This window comes from Mus pahari, chromosome 7 (assembly GCF_900095145.1).
Source record: "Mus pahari chromosome 7, PAHARI_EIJ_v1.1, whole genome shotgun sequence".
Classification (NCBI taxonomy): domain Eukaryota; kingdom Metazoa; phylum Chordata; class Mammalia; order Rodentia; family Muridae; genus Mus; species Mus pahari.
The window spans coordinates 97,298,682-97,318,736 of record NC_034596.1 but is presented as its reverse complement, the minus strand read 5'-3'; the positions used below and the strand labels follow the sequence as shown (position 1 = coordinate 97,318,736).

Sequence of the window (20,055 nt, the reverse complement as noted above, 5' to 3'; positions counted from 1 at the left end):
TTTACCTAAAGAAAACTCTCATCTACGAACAGTGTTTCTATGTGTAGCTTACACATACAAACATAAGTCATATAGCAGCAAGGGGTGCAATCCTGGTCACGCCTGCTGTCCAGGGAGAGATGGGCAGTGACATGCTTCTTACCGGACCAAAAGTCAATGGGATCAGAAATCACCTGCTTAGAAAACAATGTGAAGTATTGGCATACCAACAGCCCAGACACTAGAGACCCTTTGGGGTTCACAAATTCTAATGTCACTCTGGTCCAGTGAGAAACACTTGGCTTTTGACCTTGTCCACCTATGATAGAGACACTTGAACATGGCCCTTCAGCGTCGGAAGTACCCACCTGGTGTCTGTTCAGGTGTCCCACCGAGAGCCGGAGCAGACTGCTCATTCCTGGTCAACCCCACAGCTTAAAAATCAACAACAACTCTATTGAAATAAGCATTAGAGACAACCTGAGCCTAGAAAATTACCCAGTGCTGAGCTGCCCTGGCTAGCAGAAGCAAGCTTAGCTTTCTTATTTGTAAGTAGCATCACATAAACGATTTTTGCAGTTGGTTTCTGATCTCAAGAAAAAATTTCTTAATGTCATTTTCAGCTCTAAAAGCATCAAAATGTCTCTGTGAATTATCAAGAAATAAGAGTAAATAAAAATGAATACCCCAAGCCAGTCAGTTAGTTTATTAAAGGGTTGGAAAAGTCATATCCAAGCGTCAGTTAATTTAATCTAGGGTTGGTGTCTGGGATCTGACAGCAGCTTCTCCCAGGGTCACTAGGAATTATTCTTCAGCTCCCTGTGAAGCTAAGGCTATTAATTACATAAAAGGCATTTACTGACTCTTCTAAGGTTCAAAATACCACATACTCAGAGATTGTCATAAAAACAAAAAACGTAGCAAAGAAAATCAAATCATATTTATGATTAACATGATTATGTTATATCAAATTGTTCTGTAATAAATGCCAATGAAAATGCAAATCTTTCTGCTTCAGACAGGACAAGTGTACTTAAGGTGTTAACTGATGGGTTGCACAGGTGCTATTTAAGATCAAATTATTTAAATATACTCATTCATTCAGTAACTCATTTAAATATCCTCATTCATCCTTTCATTCAGTGATTTGACTCTGCAGGCTTTATTATTTGCCCCTTCAAACACAAGTATTTATATTTATAGGCATTTGGTTATTTAAGGAAACTCACTCTCTTTGAAAAAATATAATATAAAATAAATGTGTGTGGTCTTTTAAATTTGACAACAAATCATATTTCCATTTTTATAAGTTATCTGAAGTTGAATAGGAATCCAACTTCTCTTCAGGAAAGCCTGATTCTTCTTGTTCGAAAGCCACTATTTTTATTGTTTTTGGGGGGGTAGGTTATGTGGTCGTTCCTAGTGCTCATGAAATGGCGATCATTCAGTGTTTCAACGTTATCCCTTTAGCTGCATGTTTTTTGTTATCTCAGTCTCATTCAGAGAGCACACGTGCCCCCAAGCTGCTCTGCGCACCCTTATATTCTAGCTCTCAAAAATAACCATCTCTAAGCTTCGTGCCAAGCACTGGTGGGTTTGCAGCCTTCTGCATTTCAAAACTACTGAGAGATCAAGTCAGGATTTTGCTGCACCCACAAATGAGAGAAAGCCACCCATGCCTGGGAACTCTGAGGACCAAATTTGATGGACAGGCTCAGTTTGCTAACTGTGCTGCTCTCTGTGAACACTCAACAAGACACATCAGCTCCAGAAAGACATTAAACAGATGTCACAAGACAAAGAGGAAAGATACTCAACGGATTTTGGAGGTCAGGGTCTCAGGGAGGGAAAGCGCCCTCTTGGATTCAGCGGGCCCTTTCACACTGTCTCTCAGGGACCGCACACTCTTCTGTCTGTTTCTTGCAAAGCGTGCTCTCTTGATCTTCCACAAGGCAGCATCACTGAGGTTGGCAACATTGGTTCTCACAGCAGTGATGGCTTTACGAAAGGAATTAAAGACACGGTTATTCTTTTCCTTGGCTGGCCACATGATACAGCTATTTTGAAATAATCCATAAGAGGATATATAGTATTGAGAAAAGAAGATACCTTCCATGCATACATGAGTCCTCCACCTCCCTCCATGGCATGGCATGTCTTACCTTAAAAAATCATGACTGCTATCTGTTGTGACTATCACTTCCCTGTGTAAATCATGAGGTTTTACTGTCTAATTTTGCTACTTTTTCCTCATGAAGGTAAAGCCATAAGCAACTAAACAATAAGCAGACAGGAGTTTGCGCAGGACAAAGGTATCTCATAAAACTCCTCACAGACATTAGCAACTGGGTAGTACTTAAAGAAAACAGTTGCAGATGGTTTCTATGTGTCCTCCTGAACAGAAGGAAAATTCAGATCCTAGACCTCTGTAAGGTGTTTAAATCTACAGATTATCAATGTAAGCACTCAGCAGCTGATGAACTGGGTACTTAAGTCAAGACATCCTCTTCCACGTGTGGAACAAGCTACATGCCAGGTGCCTTAGCTGGGACCATTTTCTGTAAGTCTTGTATCTTACTTACTTGTAGGAAAAGGAAATTCTTTGTTACAATCTAGATGCAGCTGAGCTTCCAAAGAAAGTGTCTCAAATCTGTTAACAAAGAACTCCCAGCTCAAAGCAGGAATGTCTTGCTTAAGAAAATGCAAGAGTAAGAGCTTGCTCAGGATGGTGGGTCGGTCTTTAACCACAGTGTCGAACTGGAAGTCAAGGCAAAGGCAGAGGCCCTGGAAAAGAGGGATCAGACTCAGACCTCTAAGAGACAATACACTGGGCGGCCAATGGAACAAGGCACTGTCCTCAAGGCAAAATTATCCCATTGGAATTTTTTCTAATTCTAACATTGAAAGGGAAAAGAAATTGCACAAGCAAGTTTCTCCTAAGTCACAATACCTCTTCAATGTTTATCCAAAAATGTGAGCAAAATGTATGTCGTTTGCTTTCTAAATATTAAATAATGTCCACTTAATCCAAATAACAATGAGTCTTTTTAAATGTCTGTAGCTTACACTGAGAAGCATACACTCAACATTATATTATGTTTTATTATTGTGTGTGCATGCACACGTGCACACATATATGCTTATCCCACAGCATATGTGGAGGTCAGAGATAACTTTTGGAAGCCCATTCTCTCCTCTAGCAAGAGTTTCAGGGAGTTGAACTCTGGTCCTCAAACTTGTGCCTCAGGCACCCGTATCTACTGAACCACCTCATTAACCCACAAACTACATTTTAGGACACATGAGAGAAGTGAGTCCTGGGTTGTTTTCCCACTCTTCAGGGAGAGTCTGGGGTAAGTCAGGTCTCTTCTTGTTTTCATTATAACTTAAAAGCACACATTTGAACACACGGAGACCTCTGCTGTTATAATCCCTAAAACTAATTAGCTTGCATAGTACTGTAGTTTGAATATTTGTGCCCACTCCCCTAAAAAGTTCACCACTCTGAAACTCAGCGACTTAGGCGACAGTATTAGAAGGTGAGTCTTTGGGAGAAGCAAAGCCATGTGGGCAGAATTCTCACTAATAGGATTCTTGTCCTTAAACCTAGGCTCAGGCATGGTTAAAGGCATCAACTATGAACCATAAAGTGGGCCTTAGCAGACACTGAATCTACAAGCCCTTGACCATGGACCTCTCAGACTCCAGAATCATACTACATAAATTCCTGTTGCTCTCTAAGCTACCCTGTTTGTGGTATTTTGATATAACATGGTTAAAAAGATGCGTAACAAAGTCAACTGTTGGTGGTATTGACAGACAATCTGTAAGGGCTCATAACACACATCATCACCTGCAGTGCTGGCCTCTTTATGGTGTCAAGGAGGAGACCTGCTCTGGTGGCCACTGCGGGATTGACATCCTCCACAGCTGTCAGAAAGCAGCAGAAGGCATGTGCCAGAGAGTACTTCAGCAGGTGGTTTTTGGTCACTGAGTGAATATCCAAAAACCTACAGATGACAGCTACTTTTTCCACTGCAATATACAATATAGAGGACAAAAGACATACATGCATTTATTAACACATTATAAATATTTCACACCTATTTAAAATATTATTTCAGTTATTTATTTACTTTTGTTTATTTTATTTACTTATAGGTAGGGTGTTCATGTAGCACTGGGCATGTGAGGAGACCAGAAAACAACTGAGGGAGTTGAAGCTCTCCTTCCATCATTAAGGTTCCAGAGGACTAGACTCAGGTCTTTAGGCTCGAAAACGAGTGCATGCATCCCACATTGATCCATCTCACTGGCCCTGCATCGACATCTATTTAAGCCTCATGAGAACTGAACCCCATAAAAAAGTTAACTGGGGGCTCCTACATGGAAAATTTAAATATCAACAATGATGGCCAAACATACATTTCAAAACTGGACATCTGGTTTACCTTGTGACCCAGGAGACTTTTAACTAACACAGAAGTACCTGCTTCAAACCTCATCTTCCAGTCTTTGCTGTTGAAGTTGCCATTTATGATTGTCCAGAATATGTCAGCACCATGAGGAAGGGACAGAGCGTGAAGAAGGAGAGGAACTGCCAGTGAAGACAGCTGAGAGAACTCAGACTTGACGACTCTCCAGAGGCTGGGAAATCAAGGAAGAGCAGAGGCATTACAGTCAGCACTGCCTCTTCAGAGGGAAAGAGCCTGTACTATTAACTCATAGCAGCCGTGGGCAGTAGGTGCTGGTTACCCAGAGCATCCTACCAGCCTCTGACTGGAAGATGGTCGTCCACAAGACTATAATCCTCCAAGAAACATTTAAGTTTTGATTTGTTAATGTCTTCTGAAGAAATTACTTTTATTTAACAAAATTGAGAAACATATTTAAATATAAAAATTTAATTCCATATATAAATTCAGCTATGTGAATGAATTGAATAATATTCAAAATTAACAGCTATATGAAGATGATAGTGTGATAAATGGTTTTAAAATTGTTCCTTATGTGAATAACTAGAAAGCATCATTGTTTTGGCTGCTCAGCAGCCTTTTCCCCTTTGAATGGCAAAGAATAATTCCTTGTCTGCTAATAACAGCCTGTCTAAAACCTGACAAGGCTGTCTCTCAAGGTCTCCCACTTTGCCTGTGCTAAGGATGAGCATAAAATGCATTTACCAGTGTACTTCACTGTCCTGAAGAGTGATTAATCTATGATCGAGCAGGCATATGATCCAAACTTAAGACTTTCAGATCACAATATGGACTCTGGGAGAAACGGGTCTTTCCTTCAGAAACTTCATTATTGAAAGACTATATCAAATGAGAGCTACCAGGAACCCACCTCCCAGGCTCAGCTTGTATAGGAAGAAGCCAATATTTAGTTTGATCTAGCAAACTAAGATGGAACTGAGCCTGGTAGAAGACTGGAGGAAAGGGGCATAGGAAGAGGAGAGACCTGATATTTAGTATGTACCCTGACCAATGTCTTCACTTCTGAAACCTTAAGTATTTGACAAAAGGAAACGTGAACTGAAAGGACTGGCCGAAACCAGGTTAGCTCCTCCAGCAGGGCTCTGAAGCAGCAGCAATTCTTTGTTATTTCTTGCTGATTCCCTGCTGTTTCCCTCCAGTTGGCTGTTACACGCTTTCTTCCATGTTCCTGTACCTCTGGAGAGGTCATGGACACACACTCTCCTTAAGGCTTCTATCTTCTATTACATTCCCCTTAACACCCTTCTCTTTACCCCCTAGCCTATCTTTCCTGTCAGCCTCCCTTCTCTTCTCCACTCTGCTCTTTATTCTTATTTATACTCTGCCTGCCTGACTGAGCCTGGCCTATAGCTCTTGGCTCCACAACTCTCTTCTCTGGAGTTATCTAGCTGAACCTCCCCACTGATCATAAATCTATCCGGACTTCCTTTACCACCACACCCAAGTCCTTGACATCCACCCCACACACCTCCTTAAATGTGTGTGGTTCCCAGGGACCCTTCTCTTCTTTAAACTTTCAATTAAAGCCCAGTGCTGACTCTGTTCATTTTTTTCTACTACTTTTCATGGATCCCCATCTGTCATTGAAGAGAGGTACCATTGATAAGACTCCCCACACTTGGGACCTGCCTACTTCTATAACCACTTTTCCATACACCCCTGAACCCACATTAGACAATGCAACCTGATATCACCTCACTAGTGTTCCCCATTTCTTGTCCTGCTCCCATTTTTTTAGCAACTCCATCTCCTGTCCTTGACATTCCCGCTTTCCAAAGATGTCCTACCAATATTACATTTTTATCAAAATCCATTTCCATAAGGGTGATTCAAATGTACCTGCTGCTGAAACCTAGCCTACTTATTGGTCCAGAATGGTTCTTGTCCACCTGTAACCTGTACAGAACAGTCACTTAACACTTAACACATGACACTGGACTATTAGTGTCTTGTGTATGCACGATGCAAAAATATGTCTTAGTTTCCCCAAGAGCTTACTCTAGTTTATTGTTTGGGGGTTGGTATCAGGGCTGCCCCCTTCCTTAAGCCTCAAAAGTAGACCAGTGCATGGTGCAGGCACATGTATGTGTGTGTGCATGTGGGCATGTAATTGTATGTGTATATGCATGTGTGTGTACATGTGTGTGAGCTTGTGTGCACTGTGGTCATGTAAGTGTGTATGTATGCATGTGTGTGTAAATGTGTTTGTGTCTGTGCATGTGTGTGTCTAAGTGTGTGTGTGTGTGTGTGTGTGTGTGTGTGTAGACCAGAAGTTGTCTTTAGTGTTTTTCTCTATTGCTTTCCACTTCCCTTCTTGAGACAGGATTTCTCTATGGGCCTGGAATTCATGGTTTTATCTAGACTGACTGGCGAGCAAGCCCACAAGACTGGCTTGTTTCTGCCTCCCAGAATATTGGAGTTACAAATGCCATGCCTGGCTTTTATGTGGATAACTAGAGATCTAAACTAAGGTCCCGATGCTTATCCAAGCACTTGATCTTCTGAGCAATCTCCTGAATGCAAAAATAGACCATATTAAACAATAAAATATTGATAACTCTTTTATTTATTATTTATCACTTCCTAGAGTAGACTGAAAAATCCCCAAAGTATCTAGAACAGTATTGTGGTTTAGAAAACATATTCAAGTCATTATATTTGTTGAATGAATAAATAAATTAACAAAGTAACCAAGTAGAACCTTGACTTGCTTTTGCTACAACTCATGAACAAGCCTTTCCTCAGAATCAGACTGTACTCTTAAAGTATAAAATGATCTTTTTTTCTGGCTTGCCTCCAGGAGAACTATAATAGTTATTTGAAGGTGTTCAGAAAGAGAGCACCATAAACCCAGGACACTGTTCTATTACTATTCTCAAAATGCCTCTATCTCTAAAGAGCAAGGAAGGCAGCACCCAGAGAGGTTCAGTATCCATTCAGAGTTCCTAGTTTGAGTAAAATTGCTGTCTACTGATGATATATAGCTCTCCAAAACTGATGACTTCTGATGGGGGTGTGGGTGGGAGTGGGGAAGGACTCAGTTTCCTTTAAAAGATGGGCCACTGGGAGTCTGACCATGTTCTGGTGAGCATGTGGGCAAAAAAAATTGGACTTGATTGTTTTCTTTCTTCTCCCCTGTCCTCCCCATTCCTCCCTCCTCCCTCTTCTTTTCTTTGTCACTGGGAGGTCACAAGGGTCAGGGAGCAGACCTGGGAGGACTGGGACACTAGTGTGATTGGCTTACATAATGTCATAATGAGAAATTTCCAAATAATCAATTAAAATATTATGCAAAAATAATTTTCTTCCTTAAAGCCTGAATGTGGGACAGAATCAAGTTAATAAATATCTTAAACTGGGGTCAGGAAAGATTGCCATCTTACAAATACCCTTATTTTATGTGTCTGTCCCAACAGAATCTAGTAAGCAAACACTACTATCTTCATGTTAGCATTCATAGAAAATAAAAGAAAGAAAACTAAAGCTGTGTGTGGTGGCACACACCTTTAATCCCAGCTCTCAGGAGGCCGAGGCAGGTGGGTCTCTAGGAGTTCTAGGCAAGCCAGGAATACACAGTGAGACCCTTCCCCAAGAACAAAAACAGACAGGAAATAAGGAGGAGGAAAGGGGGGACGTGAGGAAGTTTCTTTATCAAATTACTGATCTGGGAGAGAAAAATCAAAAGAAACAGATTAAGTCCTGCTTTCACTTTAAATCTTACAACTGAACCCAAAAATGCAAACAAAGATGTTCGCAGTCCATACCTTGCAATCAACATGTGGTCCTGAATGTAGGCTAAAAATTGAGGATGGTCTTTCCTTGCAGTGTACAGACACTCTCCATGCAGACAGAGAATCTTCAGGCAGTTGAGCATATTAAAAAGAATGTCTGGCTCTTCAAACTTCGCCATTTCCTATGCAAAGAACACACAGTCGTCACTGCAGACTCTGAAACAGCAAATAGTTCCAAACCCAAACCCGATGTTTAAATATTTCAGGAAAACCTACCTGGAAAATGGTATATATTAGTCTCAACGTAACTGGAAGCTGTTGGTAGCAAAATTTTCTTTCCGTGTCGTTCTTTATTGCTAAGGAAAAATGATTACACAAAGGTTAACCTGGCTCCTTTCTCCCCCAACATTCATCAGTTCATCAAGATCATGAAACCAAAGAGGGTGAAAAAGTACAAAATGGATTACATGTTTGTATGATGTTTTCATTTGCATACTGCTTTGTGCCAACTGGGCATGGTGGTGCATAACTTTAATCCCAGTACTTGGAAGGCAGGGGCAGGTAGAGCTCTGTGAGTTCAAAACCAGCCAGGACAGCCAGGACTACACAGAGAGACTCTGTATAAAAACAAAACAGAAGAACAAAAACAAAACAAACAAACAAACAAACAAACAGAAACAAACAGAAAACCAAAAAACCAAAAAACCAAAAAAAACAAAACCATGGGGCTGGTGAGATGGCTCAGCAGGTAAGAGCACTAATTGCTCTTCCGAAGGTCCTGAGTTCAAATCCCAGCAGTCACATGGTGGCTCACAACCACCCATAATGAGATCTGATGCCCTCTTCTGGTGTGTCTAAAGACAGCAGTGCTGACTGAAGCGAGCAGGGTTGATCGGAGCAAGCAGAAGTCCTAAAATCAATTACCAACAACCACATGAAGGTTCACAACTACAGTGTACTCACATACATAAAAATAAAAAAATAAAACTTAAAAAAAATAAAGAAAAGAAAGAAAAAACTTAGACTTTGCTCTTCTATGAGGAAATACAGAAAATCTTCTAAATTTAAAATCTCATCCTTGGGGCTAGAAAAGTGACTCAGTGGTTAGGAGCACTGGCTGCTCCTCTGGAAGACCTGGGTTCAATCCCCAGTACCTACAAAACAGCTCACAACTTTCTGCTACTCCAGTTCTGGGAGATCCAAGGTACCAGGCACGTAGGTGATGCACATATATATGCATGGAAGCAAAACACCCATACACATACAATTTAAAAAAATAATTTAAAAAAGACTCTCAGCCTCCATTTTTCACTTCAGAATCCCCATGTTATCTCCATGTCTTTGGCTGCCTGACCCACCTCAGTTTGTGCTCCTGTGAATGAAGGGGCGTGGGGCTGGCAAGGCATGCCTTCATTAAAGGATATAAGTAGGCATGGAAGAGAGAGGTGTGGATTGATTAACTTCTAAGCCAAAGCTGTAATGTCAACTGACAAATTAGGCATTTTTGAATTAGATTAATGTTTTCAAATGAAAACCCCACTTATGGATGTCTCTTCCTTTTTTATTTTATTTATCTATTTATTTATTTATTTATTTACTTATTTACTTACTTACTTATTGGTTTTTCGAGACAGGGTGTCTCTGTATAGCCCTGGCTGTCCTGGAACTCACTCTGTAGACCAAGCTGGCCTCGAACTCAGAAATCTGCCTGCCTCTCTGGATGTCTCTTCTTGTGAGGTTCTCCAAACTCTGCCTCCACTGTGGGACAACACCACAGGATACATACAGGCTTGCTATAGAGAGGCCCACAAGCTAACCAGTTATCAAAAATTAGTGTTACATTATAGCAGAGAGGGATGAGAGGGTCTCAGGACCCCTCCCCTAGTGTTACATTATAGCAGAGAGGGGAGAAGAGAGGGTCTCAAGACCCCTCCCCCAACTAAAGAGTTTTTGACATTTGATGGCTTCAGGGACAGGGAGAGTCAGTTTTCTGTAAAGACTGTGGTCCTTTGTAGGCGTGCCTTGCTCCAGTGAATGGCTTTATACATGTGAATACATAGCCAGCATAAACTCAAGTATGTGAGCTATTTTAAAAAGCTGGAGGAATAGGGAGGTTGGGGTGAGTTTGGGAGGAGTTACAGAGGAGTTAGGAGTCATGATGAATATGATCAAACTACATGGTAAGAAATTTCCAAAGAATTAATAAAATATATTTTTTAAAACTGCTCCCAAAAAAAGGGCAAAATAATGTGCCCATTATTACGGTTGTGGCAATTCCTGGGACCAGAGACATGGCAGCCAAATCCTCGTGGTTGATACATCAGTCCATTTCTTGATGATCATCCACTCAAAGGCATTTTACAAAGTTACCAGCACCCAACTCTGTACTGGTTAATGTGAAAGTGAACATAGATTTGGTGACAAATAGAGCTGGTATCTATTAAAAAATACATCTTCCTGCAAAATGCAAAAAGAGGAAACATGGAAAGGATGTGGAAGTCACTGAGCCCATTGGTGCAACATCCAGGTTCCCTGAACAGGAGCCGAGGGTCACCACAGAAGGTCACAGAGCAGAGCAACTCAGTTTCTGAGTGGCAGGGAACACTGGAGACTATCACAGGAGAGTATACTGTATTCAGTCTTTTATATAAGAATCTCACAACATACTCCAGAACAGCCCAAATCCCAAAATCCCCCTGCCTCGGCTTTCCACATGCAGACATTAGATGCATACTCAAGAGTGAGTTTATAACTATCTTATAAGAAGGCAAAAGACAAAAGGAGGAAATTAGGCTGAGGCTGTGACTGAAGCCTTTAAGTCGGGCCCAGGAAGGGGAAAAACAGAACAAACATTTTAAAAGGTAGAATTTATACCAACTCCTTAATGAAGAATATAAGTGGTCTCTGCAACCACAGATTCCATATCTGCAGACTCAATGAAGCAAGGCTCACTGGAGAGCCAGGCTGCATCTGCTCTGAGCACACACAGAGAACATTTTCGTTTAGGGCATTATTCTATGAACAATACAAGGATTTAGAGTGACTCAGGGATAGAACACTTGCCCAGCATGCACAAGGCCCTAGGCTCAATCGCCAGTACTACAACATAAAATTAAATATTATACATAACCTAAGGACAGTTTAAAATAAATGAGAGGATATGTATAAATTATGGTCAATTATGCATCATCAATATATGTCATTTTATATCAGGGACTGGAACATTTATAGAGAAGAGGGAGATATGTCCTAGAACCATTGTACTAAGCAGCTGAGGCAGGAGAATTAATGCAAATTCAAGGCCAAACCTGCAATACCTGTTGCATTTCAGTTCAGTCTGGACTACACAGTGAGACTCTAGCTCAAAAACATCAGAAGAAGTGATAGTTATTGAGTTGTGTGCTGTAAAGTAAAAATATTTGCTTAGGAAGAGTATAAGTTATCAGATCCTCTGTGAAGTCCTTGCTTCCCTTGGGTATAGAGCTTAACAGAAGCAACTCCAGCCCTGCAAGCCAGCAGCTGCAGCCCCAAAGCAAGGTCATGAGTCCTCAGAAACCAGGAGGCCTGGCTTCCAGCTCCCATCCCTATTAACTGTACAGCATTTGATCTCCCAATCCTCAGACCCGGTCTACCATATATGCAGAATCAGAGGGAGAGGCTAGAACTTGATCATTTTCTTGGCATACAGACAGAGCATTCGTTATATGAGCCATTGAACCATAGGCAAGTCACCTGACCCAGCTGGGATTGGGCTGCTCACTGGCAAAGACAGAAGGCCAAATTAGATCAGCAGCTATCAGGGTTTTTTTTTTCCTATAAAGGATACTCTGTTAAAGAAAATCTTATGTATAACTTCAACATATGAAGATGGAAGGCAGCGAGAGTTCTCTGGTGGAACCTGAGTGCGAGCTTCATCATTTGCATTCATGTTTCCACCAATTACCACCGCCATGGAGGAACTGACAGAGCAAATAACGTAGAGCCTTTACCACTATAGAGCCAATACATCGCCTCCTTTCAGCTCTGATTTCCAGTAGAGTTATACAGTGTGAGCCAGACCATCATAGTGTCCGCCCATCCATGTAGAAGCAGTAGGTTATACCGAGGATTTTTGCAGTGATGGTGTAGCTACCATGAACCACCAAAAATAGTCCGCTAAGCATGTTTGTTGTTCACTAAGAGGATAAAGCCCATGCTTCCTGGATCTAGGGTGGACCTCCCAGGAGACAGTCGGAGACAGTAGGAGTAAAAGTTCTTAAGGCTCCCCAAATTTGTCCGAGGTCCTGTACAAGCCCCCAGAGTATCGCTGCTCAGATCTAGGAATAAGGCTTTCCCATAGGCATGAGGGAACTCTGACTGGGAGGAGTCAGGGGATGATCCTGAGTCTGCCCGCCATCTTGGTATCCTCGGTTCACACATTAATAGCCTTTAAAGAAATGATAAAGAAGCCATCTTTCCAACGAGAAGTGGTGACCAACCCTGGAGCACAGCTAGGCAAAGGAGCATCTGCCTAGGGTCTTGGACAATCTCCAAGGATACAGATAAATTGTGTGCATGCAAGTACCGTTGCCTCTATCCAAAAGCACTGGCTCTGACCACGTGCCTCAAGTGGCTATTACGGCTGTCAGTACACTCTACCTCAGCCATTCTCAATCTCTTCTGCACAGATGTAAACACTATGTAAAGTTCACTTTAGCTTTCTATACTACCAGGACCCAGTAAGAAGATAATAACTAATAATAATAGCAAGATTCTGCTGCCAGGAAGCGGCTCTGTGAATGACATTCCCCTGGTGCCATAATAGAGCTGTTCACCTCCTAATGTGGTGGGAACTGCTTTATCTGTGTAGTCTACCCTAAAGAAGCACTGAGCTTGTCCAAGTTGCTACCTGGGTTGTATAAACTGGAAAGCGTACACATGGCGCTTCCCATCGGCCGAGTTCACCTACCAGCATGTTCTGAGGGCGCTGTACGGTTGCCTGGATTCTCTCCATGTTTGGCTACTGGGTTCTCCTCCTCCTCTCCTTCAGGGCCTAGAATGAACTCTGGTCTGGAAGAAAGGAGGCTATCTTCAAGGCTGTCTGTGGGCTCCTGAAACAAATACAAGCAGCTGTGTGAGGGGCTGCAAAGAACAGCTTGGTTTCCATCAACAAAGGTGGGTCAGCCTGTTCTACCCCACCAAGTGTGCAGAGGCCCTATACCTCAGAAGAGCATGTACCACATGCACACCCATCCTATTGAGGGATGTGCATTGGCAGTTGGTGAAACATCTGCTTTCATTTGAAATAGATACAGGAAAATAAAACATGGAAAACATCTCACTCCCAGTTTATTTAGGAGGCAATGACTTCAGACATAATGCCAATTCTAGATACCTGGTTAAATCAGTGTTTTAGGAGCAAGAAGTTGCTGGAACATGGAACATGTGAATTAAGGGGAGAGAAGGGTAAACTCAAGTCTCTATCAATAGACAGATGGATAAACAAAATACGAATCCACACAATGGACTATTACTCTGCTTTTGGAGGGAGATACTGATATGTGCTACACCTCAGAAGAAGCTTGAGGACAGGACGCTAGGTGAGATAAGGCAGTCACAGTGGAGAAATGAAGTAGGCACTTACACCGCTACAGTAGTCAAGGTTGTAGAAACGGACAGTAGGAGCTGGGGACCCAGAGATGGGCAGGTGGTATTTAGAAGTCCCGGAGTCTGATCATACAGTGTTGTGCAGGTGCCAGGGTCATTGATATAGACATATATAGAGATGTAAAATACATATACAAAACCAGGAAGGAATGAAAAAATTCTCTTTTTAAGAGTGCACTGGGACCTTCATTCAGGAGGCAGAGGTTGGTCAACTAGAGTTCAAGGACAGCCTGGACCACATACCAAGACCCTATCTCAAAAAGCAGGGTGGAGGAACACAGTAGGTAGGGCTATTATCTAAGTATTTAACCTCTGGCTATTTTATCCTTTTTCTTCCCAGTTTTATCTTTAAATGTCCTGTTTGAAAATTATCTTTCTGGCTAATAATTTTATCGAAAAAAGATTTAAGAGAATTATTTGACAACCAGTTCAAACAAGACAAAGACAGGTGGGATAAAGGCCATTGGAAAGAAAGTGGTGCTAAAACTGTGGCTGACTGGTTGTGGGGGTGGTTAAGGAGGAGTCAGAGAGACAGGATGGGGCCTCAGGGGATCCTGGAGATGGGAACCGTTTGCCTTCATCCTTCCACTCCTAACCAGAGACAAAGACCTAAAGGTTCGGTGCACTTCTTTGCTTCTTTGCCAGCTGTAGGGCCCCCTGCTGTGGAGCAGTGGGACAAGTTCAAGGCCTGATCAGGTCACATTGATGAGTTTTGGGGCCATCAGCTTTCCTGACTTTGTTCAAACTGACTAAACCTATATTAGGCGAGGAAGATTCCCCAAAGACCCTTAAAAGAAAAACACTCCAGCCCTCACAAGCCCTCCTCTGCTTTATCTGTGTATCTTATCATCTGTGTGTGTGTGTTTGTGTGTGTGTGCACCTCTAATAAAAACCTTTCTATAACTGCCTGTTCTGCCTGCTGTACCTGAGATTTCCCCTGCTGTTACTACACTAGAGAATTTCTCTGCCCTTTCATTCTTTAACTGGCAGAGAAAATGAACTCCATCAAGGTCTCTGAAAACCACCTTTGCCAGCTTCACAGGTTTACTGAGGCTGGCTCTGGTCCTAGGTCTTCTAGAAACAAGACAGCCAGTCATCTTGTAAGCTGACTTGTGTAGATAGTTGCCCACTGTTTAGGATTTGTCTACAAGCACCTGTAATCCACAAGTCTGGTGCCATGACAGGACTGGCATCACCTGCCTTGGAAACTAGCTGAAGCCTCCTGCCAGCCTGTCCTGCGTGTTCCTCTCACTCTGTTGCCCCTCGACCCTGGGAGAGCATGGGAGACTGAAGGTGGTGGAGAACAGGCTGTGGAGACCATGTTCCAGGATAGACATCTCTCCTGCTCAAGAGCATCTCTTCCAGGTGAATTTCGGAATCCTTAGCTTCACCTTCAAATTTAAGGATCCGACCGTCATGAGAAGCATAAGACATGAAGGATTGTTTGACGTGGCTCGGGTTCTCTTCATTTATGCTTCATTTCCCACTTTGTCTTAGGTGACAAAAACCTGCTAGGAAGACAGCGTGGGGTGACCCTGCGCAGCCTCTTTCCCTCAGTTTATCTCCCAAAGAGATGCTGAGGATTCCAGTAGACATTTCCTCAGTTGACTTGGTTTGCAACTACTAAACTCTGCCTTCATTCCCTGGTTACCACGCTCCCCAGGGGCACAAAGGACTCTGCAATTGCAGAATTCTCTAGGTGTTTGCTCTCTTCCCCCTCTTCAGAATGTGAGGTGCCTCAGTGCCTCCTCAGTGCCTCCTCAGGCACCTCAGTGCCTTGCTTTCTTCCTTATGACTTCCTCTTAGTTTTTCTCTCACATCTCTGGCCCTCTGAGGATTCACCATTGGTCTTCTCTTCCTTTCATTTCCCTCTTATTAGTTGTTTTCCCCCAGAATTAGAGTACATGACTTCAAAGCATTTATTTCTCTCCAATCTTTCTCTTAAGAATCCGATTCAGTATTCATGCTGCACAGCAACTCTGCCTGGATGTTCGAGGTGTGTGCTAATGTGTTCCCTATAAGACCTGTTGAGATTACCCTGGGGTGACATTGAAATTGGACCAGACAGGCCCTTCAAGAGATGATTAAAGCTTGTCCACTGACAAATTAATGTCTGCCTATCATCTGGGCAGAAAGTCCCTAAGTCTGAACTTTTTTTTTACCATTTTCTTGTCACCGGCTTCACTGCAGGTATAAATTCAGGGCTCATCTTCCTCAGGACTCCTGGTCCCTTCATATCCTAGCACTAGTCTCAAGGTCCCTCCTCTGTTCCCCAACAGCCACTTTGCTAACTTCTTGCTATATATAACACTCATCACGCTGGCTAGTGGTTTTCCTTTTACTTAAGTATACTTCCGATTAGACTCTCAGTTTTGTTGTTGGTGGTTTGTTTGTTTGTTTGTTTGTTTTTGGTGCTGGGATAGAACTCAGGGTTTTGCTGGGCAGACACTACCACTGAGCTACACCTCCAAACAGACCCAAGATTTCTTGGCTTCAATTTGTATTTCCTCACCATCTGTTACTGTGGCTGGTTTTATTTTGGTTCAGTTTGGTTGTTTTTCAATTAAATGTTTATCATATGCTGACAAGCTGACAAGAATGAACCTAGAAAACATTATGCTATGGTAATAAACAAGGCAATATAAGCAAGCAAATAAAACCTCTTCTCACTTGCCTGAGGGATCTGCAACACCTGAGCTCAGAGTGGCAGACAGTGGGCAGGAGTGAGAGAGAACAACAGGCCGGGGTTGGGGGCACATTTCTACAGTAAGTATCCAATGGCTAGGTTAAAAGACATAATATTATATTAAAACAGATCAGGCCAACAGACTGCAACTGAAGGAACACTTTACTGTTTTAGGTGAGACTTCAAAAAGTGTTGGGTTTTTTTTTTTTTTTTTTTTTAGAGAAGTAACTTTTGACCCTAAACAACTGGTAAAGAAACAGAAGAAGACAGTGGCGGCTTGGATAATTCGGTTTCATCTGTCTCCGATGACTGGAGGATATTTGGATGTTATGTATGCCCCTTCAGATATGCTACACAGAAAAGAGCTAAAGCATGGAATCACTGAAGTGTGGCGTACAGCAACTGTCAATTCTTTCCATGATTTTCCCTGAAAATAAAGCATGAAGGTAGCCAGAAAAGGGAGTGGGTTTTCTTCATTGTTGATGAAGGCAGTGAGTTCCTTAAATTGGTATCCATACACAATCTACTTAATATTCAATTGCATAATGCACTATGCTCATTATTATTTAAACTTCCTAAAAGTAATTTAGTGAAAAAAAATCGTTTAGGGATAGCAGTAATGTTCCATGTCTGTGGAAACTCCATGAGTAGGACTATCATCACTCTCCTTAAGCCACCTGCAAGCATTATGTATGCTGTGGCTCCTATCCTAGATAACAGATAAATGCTGACCACCCCTCCACACACAGAGACACACAGACACACACACATAGGCACACATATTCACATAGACACAGACATACACACATACACAAACACACACAGACACACAGACACACACAGACAGACACACACACACAACACATGCAGATACACAGACATACACAGACACACAGACATACACACAGACACACACACAGACATGCACATGACACACACATACAGACACATAAACACACAGAGAGACACAGGCATATACACAGACACACACATACACAGACGCACAGATACACACACAGACACATGCATAGACACAGACACACACACACAGACACACGCATAGACACAGGCGCAGACACAGATACACAGACACACACAGATACACAGATACACACAGAGACACACACAGACACACACAGACATACACACAGACACAGACACACACAACACCAGCTTTGTTAGCCATGAGCCATCTCCTTTCTTCAGCTGCTTACCACCAGCCGGCTTTCCTCTTTGGGAGCTAGTCTCTCCAGGAGTTCACAGGCAAGCTGGTAGCAGAGGATGCTAGACTGACACAGGTTACACTCCGTCGCCTTTTTGTCCTTCTGGCAGCTGTGGGAGCCCCCCCAGGGGGCCTGGAAGACATTGTTTATGATAGAAATAATGTCCTTGGACAAACTGTGCTCTAAACCCATCGTGATGCCGTCATCTTGTAACTCCATCTGAAAGACACACAGAAGAACATAGAGAAGAAGAGAGGAAGGAAGAAAAAGAAGACAGAGTTCGGTCCTTTATCCAGCATTGCATTGCCATGGTACTTGTCAGTAACTAAATTATCTGAAACAATATAGGCTTAAAAGTCACAAAGATACACTGCTTTCTAGCATCTGTCTAAAACTAATATAAATATAATATAAAGTACACAGATTATCCTCAAAATCATGAGACATTAAAAGATGTTTTAAAAAACATCACTCTGTGTGATTTTACACATTTAAAGCATGTTGTCTCACCTACTGTCCAGATCTTGGCTTCTAACTACTATTATCCAACAAAAGCAGTCAGGGATCCCTGGAGAATTGGCTAATCTCAGAGTTGAGATAAACAAGGGTCTGGAAAAATCCCATGCTTCCAGATTTTAAAGGAGTGTGGAAGACTGGGGGTGTAGCTCAATGGTAGAGTGGATGACTCCATATGTCCAAGGCTTGGAGTTCAAGTCCCGACCCCACAGATGAGAAAGAGAAAGATGTGGATGTGATAGAAGAACATAGAGCCAAGCCAGACATTGGTAGCAAATGCCTTTAACCCCAGCACTCAGGAAGCAGAGGCAAACAGATCTCTGTAGGTTTGAGGGCAGCCTGGTCTGCAGAATAAATTAGGACAGCCAAGGCTACGTAAGAGAGACCCTGTTTGGGGTCTGGAGAGATGGCTCAGCAGTTAAGAGTACTGACTGCTCTTCCAGAGGTCCTGAGTTCAATTCCCAGCAACCACATGATGGCTCACAACCATCTGTAATGGAATATGATGTACTCACATATTCAAAGTAAAATGAATCTAAAAAAAAAAAAACAGAGAGAGAGACCCTGTTTCTAAATATAAATAAACAAACAAGAACTTAGAGTCAGCTTAAAGGAATCACCACTCCTTTACACGGAGTAGTCTGAGCAGCAGAATAAATAATCATAGCAGCAGATCATATGAATCCACAGGCATAGTGACAACCACCTGAAGAGCACATACACAGGAGAGAAGGAACTACGGCTCCTCTTGTGGGACACTACACACCAGCAAGTACAGAAAAAAAAAAAAAAGGATAGACTTGGGATATTGTAATTTGCAAGCCATTGTAATAGTAATTAATTGAGGCATGAACCACCCATCAGCCTGAAACCCATAGTGGGGAGTCTGATAAGAAACAAGAAATCATGCAGGTTATATACTAATTATAGAGGGTAAAGTGGAGTCTTCCCTTGGCATCTTAGGGAGATTGAACACCAAAATCTGTGGGTGTTCAAGTCTCTTATAAGACATAAATGACACAGGATTTGTATACAATAGTATCTATAAATATCCCATATACCTACATCTCACATGCTTTAAATCATCTCTATATTATTTGTAACACCTAACACAATGACTGTTGCATAAATAGCTGTTACACTGCATAGTTTACATAAGGAGAAGATAAGTCTGTGCATGTTCACAAAAGATGCAATGATCTTTCCCAACTGTCAGTATTTTGGTTGTGATTGGAGCTGCAGATGCTGAGCCCAGAGTTTGGGGGTGTACAATACATCATTATACTTTCTAGTAGAGAAACTGGCATAGATCACATTAACCACAGCTATGCCTCCAGTAACTCTACCCTATGCCTCCTGTTTGATTATGTGTATATATGCCAGGGTCGGAGCATGCAGTATGAATACAGGTGATCCTGGAGCCCATAAGAGGGCAGCTAGAATTATAAGCAGTTGTAATCAGCCTAATGTGGGTGCCAGGAACTGCTCAGGTCCTCTGGAAAAGCAGCAAGTGCTCCTAAGTGCTAAGCCGTCTCTCCAGCCCCTGCCACTTGACACAATAACTAGAGAAGATAGAATATCACAGTGTGAGCTTCCTGACAAAAGAAATTCTGTGACTCAAATCAATTTGTAAAAAATAAAACAAACTTTGTTTAAAATACACTTTATAAAATAACTGGACTATAATTTCAAAAAGGAAGCATCAGGAAAGGGTATGAAAATGACTGAGGGACTGTTCTACACAATGACTGAGGGGCTGTTCTACACAATGACTGGGG

General features: G+C 42.2%; 1 protein-coding gene across 14 annotated transcripts in view; it reads right to left on the bottom strand.

The window, feature by feature from the left end:
• Unc79 (unc-79 homolog, NALCN channel complex subunit) overlaps positions 1-20,055 on the bottom strand; it is a 232,442-nt gene that overhangs the window by 87,188 nt on the left and 125,199 nt on the right. For 9 of the 14 annotated variants that reach the window (XM_021201628.2, XM_021201629.2, XM_029540667.1 and 6 more), the window contains exons 19-27: positions 17,753-17,980; positions 13,155-13,296; positions 8,483-8,562; positions 8,240-8,388; positions 4,469-4,626; positions 3,833-4,014; positions 2,562-2,763; positions 1,798-1,977; positions 348-413 (exon numbers count right to left, since the gene is read on the bottom strand). In XM_021201628.2, the coding sequence (XP_021057287.1) occupies positions 348-413; positions 1,798-1,977; positions 2,562-2,763; positions 3,833-4,014; positions 4,469-4,626; positions 8,240-8,388; positions 8,483-8,562; positions 13,155-13,296; positions 17,753-17,980 (1,387 nt within the window). The remainder of the gene's footprint in view (positions 1-347; positions 414-1,797; positions 1,978-2,561; positions 2,764-3,832; positions 4,015-4,468; positions 4,627-8,239; positions 8,389-8,482; positions 8,563-13,154; positions 13,297-17,752; positions 17,981-20,055) is intronic. The other 5 variants (XM_021201627.2, XM_021201626.2, XM_029540675.1 and 2 more) reach the window with 1 other exon arrangement.